Raw genomic sequence first — 15,705 nt, 5'->3', positions numbered from 1 at the left:
TTAAAGAAAAAACATGTAACAAGATTCTTAACCATGGAGATTCACCTCCACTTTATCATGGATATTCTTAATTTGTAAATTGACTTTTTTCACAACATCATGGGTCAATACCATGCCTCATCAATACCATATGCCTATAAAACCATAACTCATTTGACATGAATCTAATTTAAGTAGAAAAAGTCACATAACTACATTGGAAATAGATCTTAGCTTCTCATTTGTGCATGTTACTAAGAGTATTCTAGAATATTTTATGGAGATTAAATCCATACTATCCACGTAATAATTATTAATAATTAAATGTCAAGTCCCACTAGCACAACTGGTTGAGGATGGGTCTCATCATCAAGGCATCCCAAGGTCAAACCTCACGGCGGGTCAGTGACTTTGATGGCTTAGATGCCCTTGGATCGCGGCTCCTCAAGCCACAAGTCGAGCCTAGAAGATCATAAACAAAAAAAATATTCATAATTAAACTAAAATTCTGGAATGCTTATGCTTATTCCAAAATACATATGCCTATCAACATAATTATTATGAGGATGGTAGAGATTTAGCAATACAAAATACCCACAACTTAATTTTAGTAAGAGTAATAAATAAAGGGTTTTGATTTATTGAAAATATAATTATGTCCTTTTTGTTTCTTAATTTAATTACAATATGTTGTAAAATTAAATTCAATTAAATTATAAATAAAATATTTTGGCTTTGGAGATTCTCAACGGCACTCCTGAACGGGTCTGGTACGGCTCTGCAATGCTGTTACGGGGCTATGAGTGAATGGGGCTAACAGGCCGGAAACGGCCCTGTAGCGCCCCGTTACCTCTTTTCCCTTTATCGACCCCTCCATTCCGCTGAGCCGTGCACTACTTTATTCTGCATCCTCCCTTTAGATTTTACCCTCTCTTTTTACCTCGCAGTTTAGGGTTTTTACCTGTTTAGGTTTTTACCTGGTCACGGGTTCACCTGCACGTCCGCATCTGGGGCTCCCTGCTCAGCCGACAGCACACGACAGAACCTGCTGCGGCGACCTGGCGGTGATCCTATTACCTTCTGCGCCTCTCCTAACGGACCTCCACTACGGCCAGAGTCGACCCTAGGTGGTTATCAGTTTCCGAGGACGTTACAAGCGGCAGTCGAAATGGACATCGACGAGGTAGATTTTTCGGAGTCCCCGCTGGCTGAAAGCTCCATCTGGCGCTCTACTTTCTCGACCTCCGGAGGTATATACAGTGATAATCTTACAGCTAGTTTTGAAGACCCATCCCTATCGACTGAGCTGTCCATCCCGGCGTCTTTGCACCCTGGCGAACCCTCCTCCTGGACCAATTTCTCAGCGCCTTCACCGGCCACCCTCGGTTTCCTTGCAGACTGTCTTCATCCCTCGCCTCCGGTCACTGGTCCCCCCTTACAGCCGGGCCTCCCCGACAACCTCCCTCCGCTCTCTGGGCCTCAGGAGGTTTCCGTCCCCTCTGCATCAAACCCTCCCCCTCCCCCCCCCAGCTTCTTCTGGGAGCTACCACCCCATCCCTCCTCTCCCGGAAGTTTTTCCCCCTCCCCGCGCGAACCCTACCCCTCTCCCTGATCCCCCGCAGGCGACTCCTGGGGCTACAGAAAACCCTAGACGCATGTCCTCCCGACCCCTGAAGAAGCAGCGCTGTTACAAATCGAGGTCTGAGGACGTCTTCCTTAGACTTGAAGAAGACATTCAGTGGGGAGATGCTATGGATCTAGCAGACAGAGTACTCGTGGGCCGCATTAGGGGTCGACATATCTCCGCAGACAAATTGAAGACATGGGCAACGGAGATCTGGGGCAAATATCTGGCGGAGATCCCCTCCGTCCAGACTTTCGTTAGAGGATGGTTTGCTCTGAGATTTGCAAGGGCGGATCATACCAGTTGGGTGCTATCTTCTTTCTGGCATTATGAAAAAGCTCCGGTCCTCCTCAAACGTTGGTCGCCTCTCTTTGACCCAGAGACGGAACAGATTGGAATCGGGCCGGTTTGGGTTAGACTTCCAGGACTGCCTCCACAGTACTGGTCCGAGGACATATTCAGAAGAATTGGGAACACTTTGGGTACCTTCATGGAGTCGGATAAGGCATACATTCAGACGGGGATGATGGCATATGCCCGGATACTGGTCCATCTTGATACTAGAGGAGGCCTGCACGAACACATCAACATTCAGTGGAAAACATCCACTAGGAAGCAGAAATTGGACTACGAGGGCATCCCATATCGTTGCAGAAGGTGCCACCAGGTGGGACATCTCTACAAAGACTGCCCCCTTCTTCAAAAGGCACAGCAGTCTCCCACTCCTCAGGATGCCCCGGCAACTATGGTCTTGCCTGATCCCCAGGCTGCGGTGGCGCCCCGAGCAGAGCACAACATTACTTCAGACACGGTGGAAGCTCCATCGGCTCCTCGGCATAGGAAGCAAGGAGGGAACACGGCTCGGCCTCCATCTCCCCCAATGACGCGTTCAAAGGCTGCAAAAGGAGTTGTTTTCTCATCGGGTACGTCTCTCCCCTCAAATGTTTCTGCTTCGCATATACATTTGTTGAATTTTTCACACCCCTTCCCCTCATTACACCCTATCAAGATCCCCCCCCTTCTTCCCCCTCTGCCCTTGACCTGGTCAAGGCCTCCAGTCTGTCTCAACCCCCCTCCCGATCGTACTACCCTACCTGTCCTATCCCCCAACCTTCGGGTTTCCTATCCCCCTGCTCCCTCCCTTCCTTTCCCCCCCTCCCTTCCTCCTCGCCCTCCCCCTCGGTAAACTCCTCACCGAGGTATGCCACCCGCTCGTCCTCAAAGCGCCTGGAAGCGGACGCTGTTGGGCTGACTGTGGAGCCTCATCTCCTCTCACCTAAGCAAGGCAGAGGCCGACCCCCAAAATTAAAAAAGGCAAAGGATCAAGCTGGGGTTGATGTCATCCAGGGCAAACAACAAACCATCGACAGGGCACTTAGAGCATCGGCTACCCTCCCCCACCCCCCTCCATGAAAATTATATCCTTCAACTGCAGAGGGCTGGCCAGCCCTGAGAAAAAACTGGCCCTGAAGCGACTCTTATTTTCGGATCCGGTAGATATCATTTTCCTACAAGAAACTTTATGCAAAGCAGACTTGACTACATCCATTCTGGGCTCATGGCTGCCAGGCTGGTCTTTTTTCGCCTTAGATGTCTCAGGCCGATCGGGGGGATTAGCCATCGGTTTCAAGAACACTTCCATCAATCTGAAGAATATCTGGGGTGGTTGGGGTTACCTGGGGGCAGATGTCTACTCAATGGAACTAGAGGAGGATCTTCGAATCCTTAATGTCTATGGGCCCTGCACAAACAGGGAGCAATTCTGGAGCAAGCTTTTCACCTCCCCTCTCCTTCTAGCCGAGAACACAATCCTTGGGGGAGACCTGAATTTCTCTAAGGGTCATGCTGAATCTTGGGGACATCTGGGGCAGATTGACCCGCTATCGGATTTCTTTGAGCACCTGCTGGAGGACCATCACTGGATAGACATTCCATCGGCAAAGATTCAGTATACATGGAAGAATAATAGAGTTGGGGAATACAGCCTTGCCAGAAGACTGGATCGGTTTATTATCAAGGAGGCTTTCCACTGCAATCATCCCCGATCCAGGCAATGGGTGGGAAGCGGGGGGATATCGGACCACCGGCCGATATACTTCGAAGTTGGAGCAAGGCTTCTGAACCATAAGGCCCCTTACAAGTTCAACTCTACCTGGCTTCGGGATCCTGGATATATAACTCTTATATCAGATTATTGGAAATCACATCCTTTGCCAGATGATGCTGACCCGGTCCCCTGCTTTATAAGGAACCTCACTGAAATCAAGGTTCTTTCCAGGAAATGGGCGCACCAGAAGAGACTACAAGATGATCAGACAATCTCCCTAGCTGAACAAGCGATTGCTGATCTAGAATCCCAATCAGTGGGTACCTTCATCTCCCCGGAACAAAAATCTACTTATGAAGGCCTCATCCACCAGAGAACACAAATCCTAAGAGACCGAGAAGCTAGTTGGAGATTAAGAAGCAGAGCTATATGGCTAAAAGAAGGGGATGAGAACACAAAATTTTTTCATCGCTTCGCCAATGGTCGGAAAGCGATCAATACCATCTGGGAACTGCAAGATGAACAGGGCCAAAGGATCAACAAATCTAGGGAACTTGCTTTCCTAGCCTCCTCTCACTTCAGGAATATATATAAAGCCCCAAGAGAAGCAAACTTGCTAGAAATCATGAGAGTAGCTGAGCTTTTCCCCAGATTTGTGGATGAAGAGGATGCAGCTGAGCTCACTAGAGAAATCACTATGGAGGAGATGGAAGCTACAATGAGGGGATTTCAGAGGGACAAAAGCCCGGGTCCTGATGGCTGGCCCATTGAGTTCTACTTAGCTTTCTTTGAGCAAATCGGCCCGGACCTCCTCAAAGTAATCAAACAGTGCAGCCACTCTGGCATTACCCCGGCCATCAAATCCACTTTCATTGCCCTGATCCCAAAATCTGATAAGCCTACTTCCTATAATGACTTTCGGCCTATCTCGCTCTGCAACTGCCTCTATAAGATCTTGGCCAAAATTCTAGCCAACAGACTCAAGCCCATCCTCTCGGCCCACATATCCCCGGAACAATTTGCTTTTCTTCATCGCCGCCAGATTCATGAAGCTATTGGCACTGCTCAGGAACTTCTTCACTCGATGCATGTTAAGCGCTTGAAAGGCATGATCCTAAAAGTTGACCTATCCAAAGCCTTTGATAGGGTAAACCTGCTCTATATCCGTATGCTTCTCACCCACCTGGGATTCCCATTCATCTTCATCAAATGGATAATGAGCTGTATTTCAGAGGTGTCGTACAGTGTCCTCCTCAATGGGTCCCCCACCCCTTTCTTTACTGCTGAAAGAGGCCTTCGCCAAGGATGTCCCTTATCCCCCCTACTTTTTCTTCTCATCATGGAAGGGCTTAGCAGATTGATTGCAACAGAACACAGAAGGGGAAGGATAAAAGGGATAAAAATCACCGAGAACTGTTCTCTCACACATCTGTTGTTTGTGGACGATGTGCTTATCTTCTTAAATGGTAGTTTGGCCGATTCCTCTGCCTTACGACATGTTTTTGACCTCTTCCAGAAGGCCACAGGTATGATCATAAACATCCAAAAATCTACTCTCACTGCTACTGGTTGTTCTGCCAATGAGATCAGCTTCATGGTAAATCGCTTCCCCTTCCAAATTCACCAGATGGAGGCAGGACTAAAATACCTGGGCTTCCGGGTAAAACATGGGGGATATAAAATTGCGGACTGGACCTGGCTTATAGCTAAGGTGGAGAAAAGATTATATGTATGGTACAACAGATATCTTACCAGGGCTGGGAGACTTACCCTCATAAAAGCTGTCCTGGAGGCTACACCAGTGTATTGGATGTCGCTGGCATGGATTCCTAGAGGAATCTTAAACCGACTACAAAGGATATGCTGTAGTTTTCTATGGAAGGGGAATAAACAAGGGAACCTCTTTGCATGGGTCAAATGGGATTCTATAGCGAGGCCAAAAAAATGGGGAGGATGGGGCATTAAAAGACTAGATCTCTTCTCAAAAGCTCTGGCAGCAAAGCTAGGTTGGCAGTTGCTTACAACCAACAGTCTTTGGAAAAGGGTCGTAGAGGAGAAATATATAGCCCCGGAGAGTATTCACAGCTGGATCCGCAGGGAACAAAGGGAACAGGGAAGACACTCTAACATCTGGAAAGCGGTCATCACATCCCTCCCCCTCATTCGGGAGGGTCTAACTTGGCGAATACATCAAGGGAACACAGTCCGCTTAGGGATCGACCCTTGGATTGGATGTGGCAATACCCATCAGCTTACAGAACAGTTAAGGGAACATCTGACGGAACAGGGCATCACTCACATTGCACATATAGCTGACAATCAAAATTCCAGCCTTTTCCAACAAGCCTGGAAGTCAGCTCTAGACCTACACATCCCGGAACAGTGGAGGACAGAATGGGAGAACTACATTGATGCTCTAAACCAAGCACACATCAGGATTACAGAGGAGGATGATGTGTTGGTATGGGCTCATGCAAAAAATGGTTCATACACTCCGAAGGAAGGGTACCTACAGCTTATGCAACATCACCAGCCTGAAAATACACAGCAGTGGTGGAAGGCCATCTGGCAGCTCAAAGCAGCCCCCAGGACTCGCATGTTAATGTGGGCCATCCTATTCAATAAAATTCCTACTGGATCAAATCTGAAGAAAAGGTCTTTCCATGGACCCTTTTGGTGCCACTTATGTAGAAACAGCGACGAAGATACAGAACATCTTTTTTTAAATTGCCCTGTGGTTATGGAGCAATGGACCCTTATCGCCTCTCTTCTCCCCTCCCCCCACAGATGGCAAGGGCAAACCATCATGGAAGCCTGGATGCACTGGTTAGAACACCACTCGGGCAAGGCAAGGAACATCCCCCTCCTCGTGTGCTGGTCTATCTGGATGGCGAGAAATCGCTCCATATTTGACCAAAAATCCCCATCCTGGCCTACCATCAGAGCACACATCATGGCAGATTATGCTCTCCTCCCTGATGATCCCCCACCGGCCCCGCCCCGAACCATCACCCCAGAGCTCATTGATAAATCCTACCCCTGGGCCTATTTTGATGGCTCAGCACAAGCCATAGGCTGTGGAGGGGGCGCGCTTCTCTACCTCCGGGAGGCCCACTGTTTCAAACTACAGATGTTCTTGGGAAGAGGCACAAACAATTTTGCTGAGCTCTCCACAGCCATGAACCTGATCCATTTTGCACTTGAAAAACAATGCACAAAATTACAATTATTTGGAGATTCTCAAATAGTCTGTAATTGGCTCAACAGAAAATCTAATTGCAATGTTTTTTCTTTGAGTCATCTACTGGAGGAAACTCACAGGCTAACAGCTGCTTTTGAAAAATTTGATTGTAAACGCATATTGTTGGAAATAATACTGAGAGGGGGGGTGAATCAGTATTATCTAATTCTTTTAATCAATCTTCCTTATTTGTTCTTTGAATTATTTTTGCATGTCAATACCATAAAATAATGAGCATGAACAAGGAAAAATAGATAGTCACACCAAAGAACACAAGATGTAAGGTGGAAACCCAATGTGGGTGAAAACCACCTACTGCAATATGTCTCTATCTTCTTTCAACTTAGAAACTTCTTTTACAATGGTTTTGTACTGGTGCAGTCCTTTACCAGTACGCAGGCTGCAACCTACAGAGAGCTACAACTCTCTCTCTCTCGTTTTCCAGTCTCTCCTGGAAGGGAGCTACAACCCCCTACTTCTTTTCATAAAGCATCAATTGAACATCAAGTACATGAAAGTTACAGTTCACTACAGTTATCAGATCAGCAATAACAAAACTAACCCAGAACACTTTATCAACAGAAAAATTCAATCAATAGAACTTTTTAAGACAGGTACGCAGTTTTCCCTTCTGTGGCCTGCGTCGCTACGCAGTTCACCTTCTACTTTCCTGCGTCTACCCGCAGAGATCCTTCTGCCGCACTGCGTGCCCACGCACTGTTTCTTGAACTGCGCTGCGTACTGTTACTGCAGGGACGCACCCAAAGATACTATCGCGCCGTGTACTGTTACTGCAGGGACGCACCCAAAGATACTATCGTGCCGCGTACTGTTACTATGTGGACGCACCTGAACCTCAGTCGCTCTGCGTACCCACGCAGCTCTTCTTCTTCTGCTCTGCGTACCGACGCAGGTATCCTTCTTCTGCTCTGCGTACCGATGCAGATCTCCTATTTCTGCACTGCGTCCCGACGCAGATCTCCTGTTTCTGCATTGCGTACCCACGCAGCTCTTCTGTTAAACACCTGCGTCCTTCTGATTAGGGCCGAATAGGCAGTCCACCAGAGTGGCACAGTTGCTCAGATCTGATCATGCACTCGAGAGATCACCCTTCATAGATTCGCCTTCAACTTCCCTTCCATATAGATCAAGCTTTTTAGACCATAACCCAATATTTCAGATCTAAAGATATTCAATTGCAAAGATGCTTAGCCAAGTGATCTCCTTTGCTTTATATAGGCAAGCTCCTCCTAAAATCATGGAACAATACCACGAGCCGACACCATAATAACCCAATACCGTCGGCTAAATACCAAGAGTAAAACATAAGAAACCCCACGTGTGCTTTTCTCTACCTTGAAATGTGTGCACTGGGGGGACACACCTCCTGAACGAGTGGCCTGCGTATCTGGACGCGGTCCCTGCATGGTGTACCTGCGGGTACGCACCTTCTGAACTGATTTCCTGTGTCCTTCTTAATTTTCAACAAATTGAGAGCCTTGCCACGGGAGTTGCCATCAAGTACAACATCTGTAACATATAGCCATACCAGAAACATAATGCCAACAATACAGGGAGCGCAACTCAAGGGCAGACCAACTGTCCAAGCAAGCAGCGCAAAGGCAAGAGGAAGAATGGCTAGTTGAGGAAGAAATGGATGGGACCATCTACCGCCATTATCATAGGCCTTTTATAGACCTACGAGCTCAAAGAGAAAATCCACAGTAGAGATGGCTCCATCCCACACATTCAGTCTTTTTGTTTCTTTTTGTTTTTCTCTTTTACGGTTATTATGACCACCACAGTTTTGCTGCAACATGGTTTATATTTTAAATATGGCATATTTACAGACTTGGTTACTCACGGTCGACACAGGCCGAAACATTTACAAACTTTTTTGGGTTTTATTGCTCCGTTGTTCATGCGCGGAGCATAAAACAGTAAATGACAGGAATTATAAATGGTATTTACAGAACTTGGATCTCCCTGCGTGGAGGAAAAAGACAAGTATATTTTTTGGCTTTCATTTTAGTGCTGAATATACATGGTGGCTACACTATGTATAAACTATGATACTGAACAGAGAGGAAGATGGCCTCACTTGGCATATGTTATAACATCTACAGAATGTAACTTTCTATTGACTAATGGAAATTACGACTTTTTTCTACGTGAAAAAAAAAATATTTTGGCTTTGAAATGAGTTATGGTTTTTTTAATTATGTAGTATTAATATGCCATAATATTACTACCTAGTATTATAACAAAATTTATTTAAAAGATAAAAGTTTCCATGGTAAAATCGTGATGAATCTATATGGTTATATATTTTGTTTCATGCTTTGTTATATATATATAACTCATTTTGTAATGAATAGTAATAATTTAATACTTTAAAACAAATAGATGTTTAACTCATATATCACCTTATTTTATAATTAATAGTAATAATTTAATACTTCATAGTAAAATTATAATTTAGTTAATTTATATGATTTTTAAAATATTGACAATATGAAATGTATATTATAATAATTGTTTAGATACTTACTAGCAATTTTCAACCATTTTATTTATATGACTGTATTAATTGAATAGAGAGACTCACTCTCCATCCTAGTATGATGTGTAATATTGTCCATCGGTCATCAAAATTGAATTCAAATTTTTCTTATATCTACCAAAATAAAAATGATGAAAAAACTTAAAAAAAATTAATAAATAACTATACAAAATATTTTAATACTATCCACTCATTGAAAAAATTACACCTAAAAAATTAGATCCCTCTCAAGTCATATCAAATCCGTATTTAAAATAGATCTATACTAATAAATAAAAATTAATAAATTAATAAAACCACTCCATAATATTAATATTAATTGTGGTCTAACACAAACTCCCACTTAAAAATCCTAAAAAAAAAAATTGATAATTCCACTTCATCTAATGATGGTGCCATACAATTAATCATTCTACATATCACTACTTAAAATATCCATTCTTACATTTATATGTCTCCAACAACGTTGTTTCAATGCAAATTTTGTTTTTTAAAGATTTTTATAAGATTATTACATTTAACGATTTCACTCTATTTTAATTTTGGGTTAATGTTTTATAATTACTTTTTTTTCATTGCGGTGATACAAATTCTCTTCAATTTCTTAATGCTATTGAAGGTCGAAAAGGTTTCAGTGTTAATTGGTCATTTTTATTATTTATTAATCTAAAAAATAATAATTTTAGTTTTAAAATCAATATTTTTAAGTTCGAAACACCAAAATCAACTTCAAGCCAGAACAATGGTATTTGAAATTAAAATAATGATAGCATAGTGGTTGATTAGGATTCAGTGTTAATTTGTCATTTTTACTATTTATTAATCTAAAAAATAATAATTTTAGTTTTAAAAATAATATTTTTAAGTTAAAAATACCAAAATCAACTTCAAGTCAGAACACTTGTATTTAAAATTAAAATAATGATAGTAGAGTGACATTTGAAATTAAAATAATGATTGTTTATAGCTTATATCTTAGATTGAGAAATATGTTTTTACATAATGCTACGTTTGAAAATAATAAAATAATATTTAAATTAACAAATTAAAAAAGTAATAATAATAAAACAAAATCAATGTTGATCCTAAATAAAATATTTCAATTTCTAAATTAATTTTACATTAACTTTATATAGAGATATAAAGTAATTGAAAGCATATATATTTTAATTGACTTTTTGGTGTGAGGAGCTTCACTACTTAATTTGGAGTTGATAGGTGTAAAAGAAATATTATTGATATTACTTTCGCCATAGATAAAAATATCTCAATTTCCACTTTAATTTTACATTAACTTGTATAGAGAGATAACGTATTTGGAAATAAAAGCTTTTTATTAAGTTTTTGGTTTGAGGGAGTTGTAATTCTTTCACTTCTTAATATACATTTTCTATCTCAATTTTACGTCAACAATATATAGAGAGATACACTAATCGAAAATACATATTTTTAGTTAACTTTTTGGTATGAGGAAAATATGTAGAACTTGATAAATGCATGTATAAATAATATTATTAATACATAAAATGTTTAAAACAAAAATATATTAATAATAATTAAAAAAAATACATTAACAACAAATAAAATATTTAAGGGTACATATTAAATAACATAATTTTATATAACATTTTGTTACTGTGTTGCTCAAAATAGGCGTAGATAAATCTACCAAGACCCTAGAGGAGTCAAATCTCTAGAAGTCCAAGCCATTCCTTAAGTTTTACACTCAAATTCGAATGCTTAATAAATGTAAAATTAAAATAGATCTATATTAATATTATTCAAACTATAATCTTGACAATTGATATAATTACAACTAAAAAATTTAAAACTAATTTATATCTTAATAATTATAATTATTATAATCAAAAGATAAAATGTTTAAATGCATATTCTAAAATAAATAAAATTAAAAAAAATTTAAACATATTTCAAATAATTATTTTTTTAAAATAACAAATATTTTAAATGTATTATTTATTAAAAAAATCTATTTCTTTATAATAATAATAAAGAAAACCAACTTATTTCTTTCTTAGAAAATGATAGGAATAGCGTGATTTTTGAAATTGCTTTACCCTACCGACATACATGAGCATGAGCATTGGGTGTATAATTCATGCTTTCTCGGTGCAGCTAAAAAGGGTAACAGTGAAGGGAATAGGGGATAGGAGAGGATAGAGGGAGAAGGTGGGACCGCACAGACGCAGTTAAAAAGATGGGAAGTGGGAGATGCCGTGATTTCATTCATCGCATTTGTAGGTTCGTTTTATATATAAATATATGTTAGTAAAATAAATTATGGTTGGTATCGTTATGTATATTAAATATTGATAACTATTAAAATGTTTAATTTCATTTTATTATAAGGGTTTTTATCGAAATTTTTATTTTGGAATATGGATTTTTATTTTTATTTCTATTAATGATTATTAAGTGGATGGTAAGATTTTTTTTTTCTAAAGAAATTAAGTTTGTATTATTTAAGAATATCAAAATACATTTTCTAGTTGTTTATGTGTTTTTTGAATTCTAAAGGAATTGGATATATTAACCATTGTCTTAAGAGATAGTTATGCCAATACAAAAACAACTCAAAATAAATCCACCAATCAACTATAGAAATGTAAAGGAAAATATCACTTAATTACATAATAGAAAATCAGGAGATCGACCAAGACCTATGTCGCACAAGTTTCTGGTACGCGGGTACTTCTGAAACGCTGGAAGGAGTATCTGATAAGGCTAGATGTATTGTCCAAATTTACAAGGAACGTCAAATTGGGAGGGGCAATAATATAATATATTAATATTTAATATATGTTAAAAATAAAAATAAAATAATTTATTTATTTCCATCCAAAACTTGCCAATCAAATTCCATCTTGCAAAGAAATATGTAAAAGGTTAAACTTTGAAAATTTGCTAAAAAAATCAAAATATTAATCCATCAACAATTTCTCAGTCAAATTCCTTCCAAGCAAAGAAACATGCAGAACTCCCAAACCAAAAAAAAGATTGGTACTACTCGCTTATTAGGTGATTTCATGCAATGCTATATGTTAGGTCATTGGTTCAATTCATCATCCTTGATGTAACCTCACCAATATTATATATATCTTACATCTAATTATAATAGAGATAAGAAAAAATAAAATATATATTAATAGTAATTAAAAAAATTAAAACAATGGAATTTAAATCCAATGTTATTTTAAAAAGAGTTTGTATAATAAAATTATAAATTTCCAAGTTAATATATATTTTTACACTTAAATAAATATGAAAATTAAACTAAAAATTGTTTTTTTAATAATATTTATATTTCATAGTCTCAACTATTTTTTCTTTAGTATTCCATCTTTTGTCCATTTAGTTTGGGCAATAATGATGGTTTTGCCAGTGGCAAACAATCTTCCTAAATTCTTACTAGTACCCAAGCTTCCTAAATTCTTTTATATCCATCCGTCATCCGCGTATATGAGGAGAATGAATAGATTTCCAATGACAAAGATCAGGATTGGCCAGACGCCTTAGATAGAAGTGTTTTCCATAAACAGGTTGTTTCTCTTAGTTCCATACCCATATCCAAATCTAAACCCAGTGGCATACCCTTCCCTTCACACAGTTCCATCAGTTTAAGCAACACCCAAGCTGGCAATGTCAAATACACCTACGTTTGCACTTATTCATTGCAGTGAAGCTCCCAAAATGTCAAAAATCAGTTGCAGTGAAGCTCCTAAACAGCTCCAAAGTACCCATTGAAGCTCCCATTGGTTTTGGAGCATTTCCGATCAGCTCCCAAGCTCCCAAGAATAGGGGAGCTTCAAGTACATGATTTCTAATCCCTGGAAGCGATACCCATGTAACTATGACGAAGACACTTGAGCACGATCTTTGGCACTGAAACCGAAGAAGCAATACCCATGTAACTATGACGAAGACACTTGAGCACGATCTTTGGCACTGAAACCGAAGAAGCTAGATGCTTAATCTCATATTGGATATGGTTGCCGAAGTGAGTTATTAAGACATTTAAAGACTCCACGCTTAAATTTTGAAACCTCGAGACACACTTGATATTATTCAAGGTAGAAAATATGTCATATTGCTCTACTTATTTTTTCTTCAAGGTTTTTAGTTAGTAATGAAGGGTGATTGATTTAAGATACTGTTACGAACCTAATAAAAAACATCTTCTACGATGTTCAAGTCAGAGAAAACACGATGCTCATTAAAAAAGAGAGTCTAAGGGACAAATCTCAACATAGATATTGGAGGGGTTAATAGATTGATAAATATTTGATGCTTCCTATTTTATGCTTAGGCACATGCTCTACCGTGAGCCCTGCAATGAAGAGGCATGCTCCCCGTGCTCCCCTCTCTTGGAAGCTGCAAATGGGCTGCCAAGGAATGAAGAACTAAGTAAGGAGACACTTGGAATAGAAAGAGAGAAACAAAAAACTTGGGGAAAATATATAGAGATAAGAAATATCCGACAAATAATGGAGGGGAGAACAAGTGGAAGGATTGAGCATAAAATGAAGGTATCTAGTCAAGAGGGAGGAACGAAGAGTATAACAATGAAAGACATCCAAGCATAAGCAACATCCCAAAAATCTTGGAAACTAGACCCCAACTCAAGTTGAAGCCAACATATATGCTATGTATTGAAAAAGAAACAAATCCAAAAGTCACAGAGAGTACCGTCCGTAGAGAAAAATGCAAAAGCCTAGGGAACAAGAGGAGGCGTAAGATTGAAGACCCAACTAATATAAAGGAGGAAGAAACAGAGGTCTGAAAATAAAACCAAGAACTATAGGTCAAACCACACCACCAATAGTGATCCTAAACTCTCAACTCCACTATCGCTATGACTACCTAACCACGTGATCAAATAATATAAAGAACAAGACCCCACCACTTTTCGTGGAGAAAAAAAGTCTGGAACTAAAGAAATCTAATGAAATAATGCTAGAAAATCTAGTGAATTACCCTTCAGAATTCCCTCAATGAAGTAAGAATCCAACGAAGATCCCACGCCTGCATCGCGTGCTGGGAGTTGATTAACACCATCTCACTTGTTGCAGTAGCAGTTTAAAGCCAGTGCGTGTTTTGGGAGAGACACTAGCCATATTCATAATCGCTAAGAGGGAAACCCACATGCATTGACATGTTGGGTGAGGCCATGGCATGTCTCCCTTAAATATTGTATGAGGCAGTGGGGTGGTTGGCGAGTTGATTAACACGATCTCTCTTGTTGCAGTAGCAGTCTAAAGCCAGTGCGTGTATTGGGAGAGACACTAGTCATATTCATAATCGCTAAGAGGGAAACCCACATGCATCGACATGTTGGGTGAGGCCATGCCATGTCTCTCTTAAATATTGTATGAGGCAGCGGGGTGGTTGGCTCGAGCCCAAACAACTGGTTTATTTCTAGTCTTCAACTTGATTAGGTATTCACAAATGAAAGGTTATGATTTATTTGCAAAAGAGTTATGTTTTTTTTCTTTTTCAATTAAAATAATTAAATAAAAAAATGTTAATGAAACCAATTGTGTTTTAGAGTTACTCATCATATTGCTTCATGATATTGTAATAAAATCTATTTAGATATTAACTAGCATTTATCATTTATTTAATTTGTATCATATTGCTTCATGATATTGTAATAAAATCTATTTAGATATTAACTAGCATTTACCATTTATTTAATTTGTATGGTTACCTTAGTAAATATGTAAATAGGTTTTGTTAGAATATCATGGGATAGTATCATGAATTATTAATATTATATACCCAAATAATTATAACTCCATATGACACTTGTTCAAATGTCATTTGTTTTTAATTAATCAATTTAAATAAGACAACAAAATGACGTAATTATATTAAGGTAAATTTCAACCTTTAATTTTTGTATATTACTATAAATATCCTAAAATACGTTATTGAAATTAAATCCCTACCATTTACCTAATACTTATTAATAATTAAATTAAAATAATAAAACTCTATTCTAAATAAATAAGCTAATTATATTTATATCTATATATATATATAAACTCTATTCTAAAATAAATAATTAATATATATATATATATATATATATACTTTCTTAAAACATATATTTTTTTAATATTCTATTTTTTCTTACAAAATCATATATTTCTGAGGTAAATATGGAAAGTTAGTATCAATAAAAATTAAAAGGTAAAAGTAATGATAATAAAATTTCCAAACCATTTTTT

General features: G+C 38.9%; 1 protein-coding gene across 1 annotated transcript in view; it reads left to right on the top strand.

The window, feature by feature from the left end:
- The first annotated feature begins 1,634 nt into the window (after positions 1-1,634).
- The window catches only part of LOC149236798 (uncharacterized), a 191,704-nt gene continuing 177,633 nt past the window's right edge, over positions 1,635-15,705 (top strand). Inside the window, exons 1-2 of the mRNA XM_089369033.1 lie at positions 1,635-2,526; positions 3,173-7,000. Of these exons, the coding sequence (XP_089225159.1) occupies positions 1,635-2,526; positions 3,173-7,000 (4,720 nt within the window). The remainder of the gene's footprint in view (positions 2,527-3,172; positions 7,001-15,705) is intronic.

Source organism: Pinus tabuliformis, chromosome 8 (genome assembly GCF_031772625.1).
Source record: "Pinus tabuliformis cultivar Carrire ecotype Pingquan chromosome 8, CPIR1, whole genome shotgun sequence".
Lineage (NCBI taxonomy): Eukaryota > Viridiplantae > Streptophyta > Pinopsida > Pinales > Pinaceae > Pinus > Pinus tabuliformis.
This window is presented reverse-complemented; position numbering and strand designations above follow the sequence as displayed.